Here is a 16,329-nt window from a genome sequence, read left to right on the forward strand (position 1 = left end):
AAGTAGAACTTTCAAACAAATAGAATCTCAGACCCTCTTCCCCTGTGATACTTAATAGGATTACCCACCAGGCATTTGAAAATAAATGCTACTCATTCTTAAACTGTTTTCTCAGGGGAAAAGTAGAATGTTCCATGGAAAAGGCAGCATCCGCAGAGCAATCTTACCCATCTTCTGATTCTGGGACATCACTGTATTTGCAACAGTTAGAAAATGTCAGCTGTTTTAAAATCAAAAGTTTAGGTTGTCTTTGATTTGTAAACGATTTTTTAAAAAACACACATTTTATGTGCAACTTTCAAATAATATTTTCTTCTCCTTATGAAAGCCATATATGACCACTAATTTAAAAAAAAAAAAAGCCATATATGACCACTAAATTAAAAGAATTAAAAAAAAAAAGAGGGCGGTCTCTCCACTAGAAATAACAGATATTAATATGTTATCTTTTTATTTCTTTTTATTCTTTTAATATAATTTAGAAGATATTTTGTGCATGCTTTGAAGTACATTGTTTTTACTCATTATAGTGTGTCAGTCCTGCTAGAAATGGATCTATTTTATTAGCTATTTCAAAAATTCTCCTTTCAGTTAGGGCTTTGAGCATCCTCATTATAGATTGCTTTCTATGTCATTAATTTCCTCCCTTCTTTTCCCTTATCTTTTCTGTGGCTTTTTCTGTGGGAACAAAGCTTTTGAGTTGTAGACTTTGCTAGACGTCTACCTGATACCCATTCCTCCTGGTCTCATTTATTCAGGGCAACAAAGTGTCCAGCTAAAAACCATCGCTTTCCTGGACTCATTAGAAGAAGACATGTGACGCAGTTCTGAGATGTGAGTGGCAGTCTGCTGGGGGCATCAAGGAGGGCTTCCCACCTGGGACACGTGGCCCTGGGTGAGGTAAAGAGCAGAACAAGAGCCTTGGCTCAAGTTGAAGCAGGAAGACAGAAGAAGGGGAGCCTGGGCCCTAGACATATCATCCAAGAGTTCTGATTGCCCATTCTTGGCGTGTTGGTGGAATGAAACCAAGAAACCCCCATCTGTGAAATCCATTTTTCAAGTTCTTTGTTGATTTGCACCAAATGCAGGCACTGGTACCCCTAGAGACAACAATGAGGTGTCTTGTCATCCTTTTCTGTCTCTTGAAGTGACCTTTTCAGACAGGGGAAAAGCTCATGGAAATGGAAAGCTAGAATTAGGAGGCCCGGTGACCATTTAATTTCCCAGTCACTCCCTGAGTCACTCTGGGTGAATCACTGTGTAAACAGGTGTGTGAGTCATCTATATCTGCATAACCCATTAACACAAGTCAGGCTGTAGACAAGACACATTTATTCTCCCACAGTTTCTGTGGGTCAGGAGTCCAGGCATGGCTTACATGGACTTCTGCTCCAGGGTCTCATCAGGTTACCATCCAGGTGTCATCTGGTGCAGGGGTTTCTTTTGATGACTGGGTGGCAGAAGCGCCCCCTTTTACGTTCATGAGGTCCTTGGCATCTAATAAATTCAAATCCCACAGGGTGACAGGGTAGCATCCCATATTTGACTGATCAGAAGCGAATCACAGGTCCTACCCACACTCAAAGGGAGGGGATATCATAAGGGGATGTGGATGATTGGGGACCATAAGGTACAAGAGTGAGAAATGATGTGGGTAAATATGACAGTTAACATTCCAAAGGCTGTGGTTTTCATCCACATTCTTTTCAGAGGCAGTAGAGAAGATGGAGCTTCTTACAGCATCTTTCTTCATCTCCTAGTAACTCTCTCACTGGTTTTAAAGTCCTCCTGGAGTTAGCTACAGATATTACCCATCAAAGGATATATTTAACATTTAATATTTATTCAGAATCTTGCATATCAGTCTACACTATTGGGAATTTTTGAAAAATTTAATTCTCATTCATCTGACCCTAAAATTGAGAACTTACCCTTTGTAATTTGAGATTGAAGGGTATTTGATAAAGTAGATAACCATCAAACATATTTTTTGCTCCACACACCAGCATCTTTGTTGAGTAGCTCAGTACTCAACAAGGATGCTGACAGCCATAGAAGTTCCACACAGTTTTGGCTCACTCTTAAATATAAATGGACAGCCAGAGTTACCTGACATTGGAGGAAAACACCTAACCCATAATACAGAGAAAAAAAATATAAAGGAGAAGAGGGTAGCACAATCCTGAGACTCAGAGGAAGCTGCAAAAATTACTATAAATAATATACTCAGAGAAATAAAAAAAGTATTGTATCAATGGAATACTACTCAGCCATAAAAAATAATAAAATAATGCCATTTGCAGCAACATGGATGGACCTGGAGATTGTCATTCTAACTGAAATAAGCCAGAAAGAGAAAGAAAAATACCATATGATGTCACTTCTATATGGAATCTTAAAAAAAGACAAACAAACTTAGTTACAAAACAGAAACAGACTCAAAGACATAGAAAACAAACTTACGGTTACCAGGGGGGAAAGGGGGTGGGAAGGGATAAGTTGGGAATTTGAAATTTGCAGATACTAACTAACATATAAAATGGATAAACAAGTCTATACTGTACAGCACAGGGAACTACATTCAATATCTTGTAGTAACTTATGGTGAAAAAGAATATGATAATGAATATATATATGTACATATATGACTGAAGCATTGTGCTGTACACCCAAAACTGACAAGGGTGATGCTCTGCCCAGCTGGCCACAGCAGCTCGCCTTCAGTCCCTGGCTTTTGGAGGTTCATCTGCACTCAGGAGGTGGGGGCATCCTCTTTTGGGGTGTCAAGGGCAGAGGCCCCAGGTCTGATCTCTCAGGAGAGGCCCGTTCCCCTTCTGGTGCAGTCCTTGGCAGGCTGACAACCTCCCGCCCGCAACCAATGTCTCACCTCCTCCAGCCGCCTCACCAGTCCCTCACCCTTAGACTCTCGGGCCAGTGTCAGACCTGTGTCCCCCTGTCAGCACCTCAGTGTGTCTGCTTAAAGCCCCCTGCCCTAAACTGGACCCCCACTCCTTCCCCACAGAAGGGGAAGGACTTACTGCACACCCACAGTATTACAAATCCTCTCTTGAACCACTCACCTCTCTCCATCTCTTTTATAGGCAGCCAAACACTGCCCAGAGACCTGTGACAGGTCAGCCGGGGGGCTGGGGACCATCCTCGGAATGCAGGGCTACTGGCCACTTACTGGCTGGAGCCTCGAGTGAAAATCAGGCAGAGGCCCGTCTAATCACCCCTTACAAAGTGCAGCATCAATCAAGGGTGGAAGCTGGGGGTTGTGGATTGGACAGCGGGAGCGACACTCACCACCAGCTGACAGCGGGCCGGGCGGTGGGCAGCCAGAAGCAGCCTTTTCCTCCTCATCTCGGGCTGTGGGTTCAGACAAACCAGCACCTCGGGCTTTGGGCTTTGGGCTTTGGGGTCTGAATTAACTCCTTCCAGAGGCACCTTTAACTGAGCGGTGGTGATTTTCTAGCAATGTGCTCGCCCTGTTCAAAGACAGACCAGTTAAGACAGCAAAATGTCATGGTAATCTTAGCATATTTTTTTAAATATGATGCAATTTAGATAAAATTCAAAGAAACCCAAACAGGCCTGGAGGGGAGAGAGAGCAAGTGTGAAAAAGAAAGTGAGGAGATGGGTGAGGACCCAGCCCAGGCCAGCGGAGGCCTTGGTCCGGGATTTTGCTTGGTATGAAGGGTTTCTGTCAGCAATGCCAGGGTGTGAGCCAGAAATACTTGCACTAACATGGATAAATCCCAAAGACAAGTAAGTTCAAAAAGCAAGTTGCATGCCCCACATAGAAAAACTAATTCAAAGCGAGCTACAGATTGAAACATAAGACCTAAATCTATAACAGTCCCAGAAGAAAACAGGGGGAAAACTTCATGACACTGGATTTGTCAAGGATTTCTTGGATATGACACTGAAAAAAAACAAAGGCAACAAAAGCAAAAATAGACAAATGGGACCACATCAAACTTAAAAATATTTGCAAACCATATATCTAATAAGGGGTTAACATACAGACTATTAAAAGAACTCCTACAACTCAATAACAGCAAAAATAAATAAATAAATAAATAAATAAATAAATAAATAAATAAATAAATAAATAACCCAATTTAAAAATCGGTAAAGGACTTGAATAGACATTTCTCCAAAGAAGACATACACGTGAAAATATGCTCAACATCACCGATCATCGGGGTAATGCAAACCAAAACCACAATGAGGTATCACCTCGCTCCCATCCAGATGGCCACTGTTAGACAAAAATAAAAATAAAAAATAAAAATAAAAATAAATCCTCATCGGTGAGGATGAGGAGAAATTGTAACCCTTGTGCCCTGTTGGTGGGAACATAAAATGATACAGCCACTATGGAAAACAGTAAAGATTTTCCTTAAAAAATTAAAAAATAGAATTATCATATGATCCAACAACCCCTTTTGGGTATACACCCAAAAGAATTGAAAATAAGATGCACACCTCACAGCAGCATTATTTACAACAGCCAAGATGTGGAGGCAACCTAAATGTCTATCGATGGATGAAAGGATGAACAAAATGTGGTCTACCCATGCAATGGGATATGAAGTTTGGTGCAGCCATGATGGAAAACAGTACGGAGACTCCTCAAAAAACTAAAAATAGACTTACTATATGATCCAGAAATCCCACTCCTGTGCATATATCTGGAGGGAACTCTAATTCAAAAAGACACATGCACTCCAATGTTCATAACAGCACTATATACAATAGCCAAGACATGGAAGCAGCTTAAATGTCCATCGACAGATGACTGGATAAAGAAGTTGTGGTATATTTATAGAATGGAATATTACTCAGACATTAAGAATAATAAAATAATGCCATTTGCAGCAACATGGATGGACCTAGAGATCATCAAAGTGAAGAAGCCAGAAGGAGAAAGAAAAATACCATATATCACTTATATGTGGAATATTAAAAAGAAAGACAAATGAACTGATTTATGAAACAGAAACAGACTCACAGACATGGTAAACAATCTTGTGGTTACTGAGGGGAAAGGGGGTGGATAAATTGGGGCATTTGAGATTTGCAAATGTTAACCATGATATATAAAAATAGATAAAAAAAAATTTCCTTTGCATAGTGCAGGGAACTATATTCAATATCTTGTAATAACCTTTAATGAAAAAGAATATGAAAATGAATATATGTATATATCTATATGTATGACTGAAACATTATGCTATACACCAGAAATAGACACATTGTAACTGACTATACTTCAACTAAAAAAAAAAAAAAGGAGATTCTGACATGTTCTACAACATGGATGAACCTTGAGGACATCATGCTCAGTGAAATAAGTCAGTCACAAAAAGACAAGTAGTCAATGGTTCCACCGATGTATCTATTCATAGAATGTTGAAAAGTGGCTGCCAGGGGTTGGAAGAGGAGGAGGTGGGGAGTTGCTGGGTTGGTATAGAGTTTCAGTCATTCAGGATGAGGGGATTCTGGGGATCTGTTACCCAACAATGTGCATGTGCTTGATAATATTGTACTGTATTCTTGGCAATTGTTGGGAGGATAAATTTTGTGTTGTGTTTTTTGGCCACAGTTATTCTTAAAAAGCAAGTTGCAGAATCCTATGTACAGTAGAAAATCACTTAAGGAAATTGTAGAAGTGCAAAAGAATATCATATACAGTTTTTATAGATGCGCACACATGTCATAAAGATATTAAAGCAAGCATGGAAAAGATAAACATAAACTGACGGTAGCAATGAGCTCTGGGAAGAGAATTATAGCCTATGGTTTCTAGTGAAGCAAGAGCATTTTATTTCTGTTTCTTAAGATTGGGAGTGAACTGCGCAAAATTAGTTGAGTTGTTTTTAAAATTGCTCTATCTTTTGTTTGAGAAAATTGACAAATTTAAATTAAAATCTAGCCCCTCCTTCCAGTTCTTTTTCTCCAGAATTGCTGGTCTGGAGCCCTGACAGTCCTGCCAGCTTCCCCACCATGAGTGGTGGCCTTTCTGGGCAAGCTGGGCTGGTTTCCTTCTGCCCCTGTCAGTGTGATCGCCAGCTGGCATGCACTTGTGATTATTGGAGCTGGTTTCTGGGTTTATTTTTGTCTTGGGCAAAAACAATTATTCATTCTTGAGAAACACATCACGGCTCTGGAATGTCTTGGGGAGAGCATGTCTTGGGAAGAGCGAGACAGAGAATGAGCCTCTTGGGAGCCAAGACCGAGCACACAGGGCCCTGCTCACCTGGGCAGCCCCTGGACACCAGCCTTCACCAACGGAAGACGCACCAAGGAATACTCCATCCCTGGGGCACACCTTTTCCTGTAGAGCCAAGTCGGAGCTGGATAACCCTTTGTCAGAGTCCAAATAAATCCCAAATACACATCCAACCTGTCCATCTCTGTTTCCCCCAAGGACCCCTTGGTTGTTAGTTGAGGTTACTCCAGGGCAAGCCCAGGATCGGGATATCACTGAGGAAGAGTCGCCTCCAGTGCCAGGACCAGCCCCTGACGTTCCACTCTCCTCAGTGCTCCTCGATGACTTAATCACTCATGCCCACGTGAACGTGGTGAGGCCTCCATGAGAACCCCAAAGGACGGGGTTTCTGCAAATTAATCAAACTCGAGGAGTGGTTCGTTGGAACCTCCAATTGGTAGCCCATTGGTCTGAAGCCCGGGTGACAACCTGGAGTTGTGATTGGTGTCTGAAGAGAGTGGGTGTGATCTTCTAAGACTGAGCCTTCAGCCTGTGGGATCTGACACCACCTCCGCAGACAGCGTCAGAGCCAAGCTGACCTGGAGGGCACCCAGCTGGTGTGGGAGAACTGCTGGGGATGTGGGCAAACTCCCGCAACACACACTGAAACTGGGTGCAGAAACGAGGCCACTCAGGCAAACTTTAAAAACAAACATTGAGCTATACTGTTTATATGTTGTAATTCCCATAGATAATATACTGAAAATGTTAAAAAACAGAGGATAAAGTGACACAAATTCATAGCAAGTTGCCTTTGGGGAGAGGGAAGAGGGGAGGAATACAATGAAGGAATTCATTAAAGGGTTAGCAGGGCCTTGAGTTTGTGTGCACGGATTTACCCCAGAGGGATAGGAAGCAAATAGAACAGATCCTTAACATCAGTTACTCTGAGGGGTGAGTACCTCAGCATTTGTCATTTATTCTTTGTACAGTCCTTTGTCTTTCATTTTTTTTTTTTCCAAATGGCAGATTGGGGAGAAGAATGCCGCCCATTGCAGATGGCTTTGTTCCCTGAACACTTCCTTACACACCCTTATGCTCCTCAGGCAGGACGGGTGGGACACCATCCTTTGTGTCTCACAGGTGAGGGAGAGGGCTCACAGAAGCAGATGGATGACTCAGCCAAGTCTGGGGCAGGTAAACTTAGGATGACTGGAGCTGGCCTCCCTGACTCCAGGTTCAGAGCTCCTGTCTCTGCCTCACTTGTCCCTGAGGTCCAGGGGTCACCTTGGCCTCCTGGAGGAAGATGCTGCAGGTTTTTTGGGGGGCCAGACAGAGGCACGCCCACATCTCCCATGGGCTTTCATGCCCAGCAGGGAAGGATCCCAGAGCTGGGCCATCCATGGGCTTTTGATGAATCCACTCACTCACTCAAAAATCATCTAGCAAACTTGCATCATGATCCAATTCCCTGCTAGACACTAGAGATATAACCCATAAGCCAAACAGATGGACAGAATCCCCTTAGGTTCCAGGGGTAAACATGGGATGCTCTTGTGCTCCCCTGGGGGGGAAGACAGAGACTCTTCCCTGGCAGGGGGTCCTCACCCCTCTCTAGAGCATGATTCCTCCTTGGTTCTTGGACCAGGCCCTCCTGCAGAGCATGCATGGGCAGCTCAAGCTGGGTCCCATGCAGTGGGGAGGCACCGAGCACTCCAGAGGGTCCTGTGCTCACGCATCTTCTTGGTATCTTCCCCTGGGCACCTGGGCGGGGCTTCCTCCTGTCACCACCACAGTTTTAGTCTCTCCATTTACTCTGCTCCCCATTTGTAAGATTTGCTTTAAAAGCTTGCATAATTAATATCCAAAATCAATTCCTGATGTTCCCCAGCATCCCGTGCCCTGAACTGCTTCCCCTTCCCTTCTCCCTCTTGGTAAAGGTGACTGTGCAGCCACCCTGCACTCCGGTCTGTTCTTCAGCTACACCCATCCTTCCTTAAGTGCCATCGGCTCTCCCTTGTGTTGTCGTCCTGACCACCCCTTTTCCATGTCAGTCGCTCCCCACCAACTCCAGATCCTCCTCATCTTGCTCTGTTTTCATCCAAAACACAGTGCCTTCTAATGCAACACTTGCTGATTATGTTTGCTGCTTGTCTGCCCCCCCTCCCACCTCAAAGTAAGTTCCATGGAGATAGAGTTGCATCTATTTTGCTCCAAGTGTGTGGCCATCGAGGTCTGGGCAGCAGGTGGATGGCGCCGGGACAGACACGCCCAGGTGTGTAGAAATGAAGGGCTCCCAGAGAGCCTCACATGTCCTTTAAGTGAGTTGGACCAAGATGCAGAGAACAGCCCCCCACGGGATAAGGTGTCTGCTGGGGAAAACAGCACCTGCAGAGGAAGAGCCAGGCTTGTCCCTAACACCAAGGCTGACCCTGCCAGGCTCTCAGGTCTCAGGCTGATGGTGCTATTCCCGCAGCGCTGAGGACAATTCAGGCCCATTTATCTCAAGGGAGGAAGGTAGCAGGTGATGAAACCAATGCAAGTAAGGATTTTAGGATGAAAACTTCCTCTTTTAAAAAAAACCTCACTCCACAGCTCATGCAGAATGTGGGGTATACACAAGGAAAAATCCGAGCACAATCTCTGGGGTGGGGGTCACTGAAGAAACCAGTTCTTAAGTGCAATTCAATACCAGTATTTATGGTGCACCCACTGTGTACAAGGCTGTCTTTGGGGCTGCGGGCACAAGTCAGTACAGGTCACAAGGGCACTGACAGCCCTTCAAGAGGGGAGGGGGAAAGAGGCCTCAATCCATTTAACATGCAAATGGGATCAGTACTCCTCTCCAGGCAAAGCTCCATGGCTCGCGTTTTGTTATAGAGTCTTCTTTCCAGGGAATGGAGCATCCCAAGAGAAAAACCCAATTTCTGTCTGCACTGTTGATTTTTCACGGTCTCCCCACCCCCACTAGCTCCTTCTTTGTGAGACTCAGTTTTTTTAAATTGAAGTCTAGTCGATTTACAATGTTGTGTTAATTTCTGGTATAACGCACAGTGATTCATTTATGTGTGTGTGTGTGTGTGTGTGTGTGTGTGTGTGTGTGTGTGTGTGTGTGTGTGTGTGTGTGTGTGTATACACATATATATATTTCCTTTTCATATTCTTTTTCATTATAGGCCATTACAAGGTATTGAATATAGTTCCCTGCACTGCAGGACTCAACTGTCATAGCTGGTTCCCACCCCGACTCCAATCCCGTCCACAGGATTTCACATGATTCACCTCCAAGCCTCATTTCTTCTTATAGTCACTGTTTTCTGTCTTTTCTATCAGCAGATGTGGCCGAAGCAGCAGTTTCTCAGGTCGGGTTACCCAGGAAGGATCTTTGACATCCAAAGAGCTATTTGTTTTCTTCAACACTGCACATGTGGGGTTCACACTAAGCCCTTGTATTTTATTCATTAAGTTTAGACTTAAAAATTCTGATGTCAGCTCAGGCAGTAGGTCTGACACCATATGACTCTCTTATTTCCCACCTGGGAGTTGGCGCTCCACATGCCGTCACCAGGTGAGGATCTGTGTCTTCTCTGTAAACCATCTCTCTGTGTGCTGCACTGATACCCTTAGCATAGTGGGATGGTAAGAACAGGTGATCCTTCTGGGGAAGTCACAAGGGGGTTTCTGGTGTCCTGTCCTGAGTCATAAATGCTGAGTTACATGTGGGTCATGGAGTGGCCTTACCCTTAGCTGAGCCGTCCTGGCTCCTTAATTCCTGGCTGGCTGGGCATCATCCAAGTCCACTCTCTGGCCCTCCTGGAGGGGCTTCCAACTCCCTAGGACAATGCAGGAATTCCTCCTGACTTAATGGGACAGATGGGACTGTTTGGACAGAGGGGAAAAGTCTGTCAATTTCAGAGTCAAATCATTTAATAATTGTTCTTAAAAGCAATGGACAATATTTTCATTTGAAAAGGACCCTGCAGAAGACCTAAATAGCCATCTTTCCAAAAAAGGTATCCAGATGGTCAACATGTGCATGAAAAGATGCTCAACATCACTAATAGAGAAGTGCAAATCAAAACTACAATGAGGTATCACCTCACACCCATCAGAATGGCCACCATTAAAAGGTCTACAAAAAAAATGCTGGAAAAGGTGTGGAGAAAATGGAACCCTTCTACACTGTTGGTGGGAATGTAAATTTGTGCAGCCACTATGAAGGAGATTATGGAGGTTCCTTTAAAAACTAAAAATAGACTTACCATATGATTTAGCAATCCCACTCCTGGGTGTATATCTGGAAAACACTAATTTGAAAAGACACATACACCCTAGTGTTCACAGCAGCACTATTTACAATAACCAAGACGTGAAACAACCTAAATGTCCATTGACAGATGACTGGATAAAGATGTAGTGTGTATATAGAAAGGAATATTACTCAGCCATATAAAAGAATGAAATAATGCCATTTGCAGCAACATGGATGGATCTGGAGATGGTCATTCTAACTGAAGCAAGCCAGAAAGAGAAAGAAAAATACCATATATCACTTATATATGGAATATTAAAAAGAAAGACAAATGAACTCATTTATGAAACAGAAAGACTCACAGACATAGAAAACAAACTTATGGTTACCAGGGGGTAAAAGGGGTGGGAAGGGATAAATTGGGAGATTGAGATTTGCAGATACCAACTACTATCTATAAAATAGATAAACAACAAGTTTATACTGTTTATGCAGGGATCTATATTCAGTATCTTGTAGTAATCTATAATGAAAAGGAATATGTGTATGTACATGTATGACTGAAAGATTATGTTGTACACCAGAAACTGATACAACATTGTAAACTGACTATGCCCCAGTTTAAAAAAGGTTAAAAAAATAAAAATAAAAGGGACACTGCAAAAATTGGCAGTGTCTTTTGCCAGTTTGAGATTTTTGGTTTCAGCCTGGCTATTATTTGAAAATATCTAACGCATCATTTATTATATTTAGATCTTAAAAAAAAAAAAAAGAAAGAAAGAAAGAAACTTTGCACATAAAACTAAAAGAAAGAATCCAGGTAGGAATATGTGAAGGAGTAGTTGTGAGAGTAAATCACCTCTGACCTGCCTCCCCTTTTAAAGTACATCATATCACTTAAAAAACAAAACTAAGCAAGACAGTGGCTCATTTGTAGGGCTCTGGAACTGCCCAGCCCAGCGTCCCTGGTCTTTGCTCACACAGAAACAGACCACCCATCAGGGTGGGTGCAGCCACGGAAGCCACGGTGAAAAAAACTGTGTGTAAGTTGACCCATGTTGCTCAAGAATCAACTGTATATACATATCTTAAGGTTATTTTTTATCTGATAATATAGTACAATTCTTATTGGACGTCGCTGATTATTTTTCTATAATGACAGCTTTAACGTTTATGGCACCTTCACTCCGTCACTTAAGAGCTATAGCACTGTATGCATTGGATTCCTAGGGCTGCTGTAACAGACTACTACAAACTGGGTGTCTTAAAGCACATAAGTGTATTCGCTTAGCCATGGAAATCGGGTTCAAGGTGCCAGCAGGGCTGCACTCCCTCCGCGGGCTCCAGGGGAGGGTACTTCCTTGCTTCTTCCGGCTTCTGTGGCTCTGGGCACTCCTAGGCTCCTGGCTGCATCACTCCAAACTCTGTATCCATCTTTCCCTTCTCTTCCTCTGTCTATCAAAAGGAAAATTGTCATGGGATTTAGGGCTCACCCTGGTAATCCAGGATAATCTCATCTCAAAATCCTTAAATTTATCAGAAAAGACTATTCCAAATAATGTCTCATTCACAGGTCCCAAGAATTTAGATGTATCTTTTGGGGGCCACCATTCAACCCACTACAATGACTTTGGGGGAAAAAAATCTAACCTAAATCTGTTTTCTCATCAATAAAATGGGAGATTAGTAATCACTCTCCCAAACAGCTGTGAGGATTGAATGCATTACTCCAGCAGAAGTACTCACCTGGTATATGCCAAACACTCAGTGATGGTTAACTAGTTGTTATTTTATTCTTCTTCCAGTTTTATTGAGACATAATTGACCTACAGCACTATATATGTTTCAGGTGTACAGAGAAATGATTTGACTTACATATATCATGAAATGACTATCACAATAAGCTGAGTGAACAGCCATCATCTCATAGGGATACAAAATTAAAGAAATAGAAAAAAATTGTTTTCCTTGTGATGAGAGCTCTTAGGATTTACTCTACACAATTTTCATATGTAGCACACAGCCTTGTTAATTATATTTATGATGCTGTACATTACATCCCCAGGACTTACTTCTCTTATAACTGGACCTTTGCACCTTTTAATCACCTTCATCCAACTCCCTCTCCCCTCGAGTCCCACCTCTGGTGATCAAAAATCTGATCTCTTTCTATGAGCTTGTTTGTTTCTGAAGTATAATTGACCGACAACACCATCTTGGTCCCTGGTACACAACATACTGATTAGATATTTCTATACATTACAAAATGATCACGATGATAAATCTGGTTACCATCTGTCACCATACACAAATATTACACAATTATTGACTATATTCCCTATGCTGTACATGTCATACCTGTGACCCATTTATTCTGTAACTGGAAGTTTGTACCTATTAATCTCCCTCACCTATTTCTCTCCTCCCTCCACTACCCTCCCCTCTGGAAACCACCTGTTTGTTCTCTGTATCTATGATACTGTTTTGTTGCTGTTTTGTTATGTTTGTTCCTTTGTTTTGTTTTTTAGATTCCATGTATAAGGAAAATCTTACAATATTTGTCTTTCTTTGTCTGATTTATTTTATTTAACATAATACCCTCTAGGCCCATCCATATTATCACAAATGGCAAGATTTCATCCTTTTTATGGCAGGTAATATTCCATTGTGTGTGTGTATTGCACATCTTTATCCATTCATCAGTCGGTAGACATTTAGGTTGATTCCATGTCTTGGCTATTGTAAGTAATGCTGCAGTGACCATAAGGGTACATATATTTTTTTGAATGAGTTTTTTTCATTTTCTTTGGATAAATACACAGGAATGGAATTTCTGAATCATATGTAGTTCTATTTTTAACTTTCTCAGTGAACTCCATCCTGTTTTCCATGGTGGCTGTACCAGTTTACATTCCCACCAACAAGGGTTCCCTTTTCTCTACACCCTCAGCGACACTTGTTATCTGTTGTCTTTTTGACATTCACCATTTTGACAGGCGTGAGGTAGTATCTCACGTGGCTTGATGCGCATTTTCCCTGGGAATTAGTGCTGTTAAGCAACTTTTCTGTCTGTCGGCCATCTGTATGTCTTCTTTGGGAAAATGTCTGTTAACGTTGTCTGCCCATTTTTTAGTCAGATTGTTTTTTGATGTTGAGTTGTATGAGTTCTTTGTACATTTTAGATATTAATATAGGTAATAAAATACATTTTGTATATTTTAGATTATCCCCTTATCTGATACGTCATTTGCGAGTATCTTCTCCCGTTTAGTAGGGGGCCTTTTTGTTGTGTTGATAGTTTCATTCACTGTTCAAAGCTTTTTAGTTTGTTTACTTTTGCTTTTATTTCCCTTGCCTAAGGAAACATATCCAAAAAATCACCACAAAAATTAATGTCAAAGAGTGTGCTGCCTATGTTTTCTTCTAGGAGGTTTACAGTTTCAGGTATTACATTCAAATCTTTAATTCATTTTGAGTTAATTTTTGTGCATGGTGTAAGACAGCGATTCAGCTTCATTCTTTTGCGTGCAGCTGTCCAGTTTTCCCAACACCATTCATTGAAGAGATTGGTCTTTCCCTATTGCACGCTCCTGGCTCCTTTGTCATAAATTAACTGACCATATATGAATGGATTTATTTCTGGGCTCTTGACTCTGTTCCACTGATCTATGTGTCTGTTTTTATGCCAATATCATATGGTTTTGATTATTCAGCTTTCATTCTTCATGACAGTGCTTTGAGTAGGGAGAGATAGAAATCTTGAGAAAAAAAATCACTGGGTGCCAGTCCTTAATATACCTCCAGACGTGGGATCTAGTCTGAGCTTAAGTCTCCAAATGTCCACAGTTTCCTGAAAATTACAAAAAAGCCATGTGCTCAAGATTTCTAAAGGTTTCCCCTCTCTGTCCTGCAAACTCAGCTTGAGAAGAGAGAAGGAGGGGGTGGCCGGGGGAGACCAGCCAATTTCCCAGCTTATGTATTTGTTCTACTCTATTTCCTGCAAACTTTTGAAAACCCACCCCAGGGAGCAATAGCATGTGCATTGCACAGCTCATGAGTTTTGATCAGGGAAACTGTTGCCTCCAACTGAAAGACAGCCAAACTTTGGAAATGAATCTCAGAGCAAGAGTCGGGGAGAGAATGTCAGACCTGCCAGAGCGGTGAGCAGGAACGGGTCCCGAGCCCCACAGTCCATCCCCGGGTCAGTGACCTGCAAGGCGCCTCCCTGTTCCTTCATTTCTTTGTGAAGATGACTTCACACTGGCTCTTTTCAGAGGCCATTGCAGCCCCAGTTCCATCTCGCAAGGGGAGGAATCACAAACTTGCTGTAGGAGAGTTTGAACCTCCCAGCCTTCCTCCCAGCTTCAATGTGTGACTTTTGGCAAAGCTCAGGCTGCCTGCCGTCCACTTTGGCCCTGCTCTGAACCCCACCCCCACCCCACCCCCACATTCAGCTGGGAGGAAATGCAATCCATGTGTCTGGGACACAGCATCCTCCTGACTCATCACAGTGTGTCTTTGTCACCGGAGGGTTGAGTTGGCTTCTCCTTGCATCCCCTCAGACTCGGGAAGTGTGGGGCCAGCCTTGGGCTCAGAAGAATTGAGGAACCCGTGGGCTCTGGCCTTGCAGAAGCCCTAGCTGTGGGTCCACCAGCTTCCTGGCTCTACCCTGGTCTTAACTCATCTCCCCTCCCCAGCTACTTGGCCCTCAGCCCCCGAAATCTCCAATGACTCCCTTATGGCCAGTGGTTTAAATGCTAAATGCCATTTTCATACATGTCAAGATGACCCACGTGCTGCAAACTGACCAGAAGGTGCGAGCAGCAGCTTCCCTTCTCGTCAACCGCGAATGTCACGGTGAGCACAACACGAACAAGACAGTTGTTCAGCAGGTATGAAAACAGCCACTGCCCCCGGCCCTAGCGCCTTGGCGAGGTCCTGCTCTGTGTCCATTCAGGCTCCCCTACAAGCATCCTGCCTGCAAGGTCTGCTGTGAGCCCGACCCTGTGAGCGCCTCTGCATCAAGCCTTCTGCTCAGTCAGGTGAGAGCGTCCCCCGCAGGGAGGGGCGGGGCTGAGGGCCCAGCAGAGGCTGCACTGAAAGCTCGGCTGGAGGGGAGGGCTTCTGAGACCCCCCTCCTCACACCTCATCATGTAGGTGCTCATGCAGTCTTTCTAGCAACCACGTGTCCTAAAGACCACTTATTCCACCAATGAAAAATTATTTCTAATACCTCACAGGCTAACAGGCTCTCTGTGCAAATTTATACAATGACGTCTGAAGCACTTGCTAAAGTTGCCTGTCGATTGTTAAGTTCGTGATTGCTTATTAACCACTTTTAGGGTGTAAAGTTAATGTCTCACTTTTCTAAACATGTCACAGGGTCACACGGCAGTATTTTGAAATCTATGGCAAACAGTATTATAGAGTGATCTGGCCCTAACCAACTTCTTCCAACTTCTCTCTGATTACTTCTCTATACAGACCCCCAAACTCTAGTTAGACTGTCCATTGTCACAAGAATAGAAGAGGTTATTTTTTCTCTGAATTCATTTATTTAAAGATAGAACATAGCCATTCAACATCATGGAACACAATATCAACACACGGAATAAATCTGGAGAATTAAATTGAATTGGTATATTTCATTTACATTAGTAAATATCTTAAAAGAAGCCAATGGAGACTTTAAGATTCGTTAAGCCGTGAATGACACAAGTAACTAAGAGTTTCTCCCTAAGTTAACAGTGGAACAGCCCGATGTTCAGGTTGAAAGATTCCCCATCCAGGTAACTTGAATTTTTGGCCCAACCCACATCTCCGGTGGGATTGGGGATGCCTAGTGCCTTCCCAGGACTGC

At 43.0% G+C, this 16,329-nt stretch overlaps 1 protein-coding gene across 9 annotated transcripts in view; it reads left to right on the forward strand.

The window, feature by feature from the left end:
- Positions 1-16,329, forward strand: part of ARL5B (ADP ribosylation factor like GTPase 5B) — an 84,450-nt gene that overhangs the window by 42,236 nt on the left and 25,885 nt on the right. For 2 of the 9 annotated variants that reach the window (XR_010377941.1, XR_010377944.1), the window contains 2 exons: positions 759-834; positions 15,427-15,511. Coding sequence is in view for 2 of the 9 variants with exons in the window: in XM_064479410.1 (XP_064335480.1) it covers positions 15,254-15,326; positions 15,427-15,479 (126 nt within the window). In the remaining 7 variants the exon portion in view is untranslated. Of the gene's footprint in view, positions 1-758; positions 1,114-9,553; positions 9,786-15,253; positions 15,327-15,426; positions 15,512-16,329 lie in introns of those variants that run through there. The other 7 variants (XR_010377947.1, XR_010377946.1, XR_010377943.1 and 4 more) reach the window with 5 other exon arrangements.

The sequence above is a fragment of the Camelus dromedarius genome, chromosome 26 (genome assembly GCF_036321535.1).
Source record: "Camelus dromedarius isolate mCamDro1 chromosome 26, mCamDro1.pat, whole genome shotgun sequence".
Taxonomy (NCBI): domain Eukaryota; kingdom Metazoa; phylum Chordata; class Mammalia; order Artiodactyla; family Camelidae; genus Camelus; species Camelus dromedarius.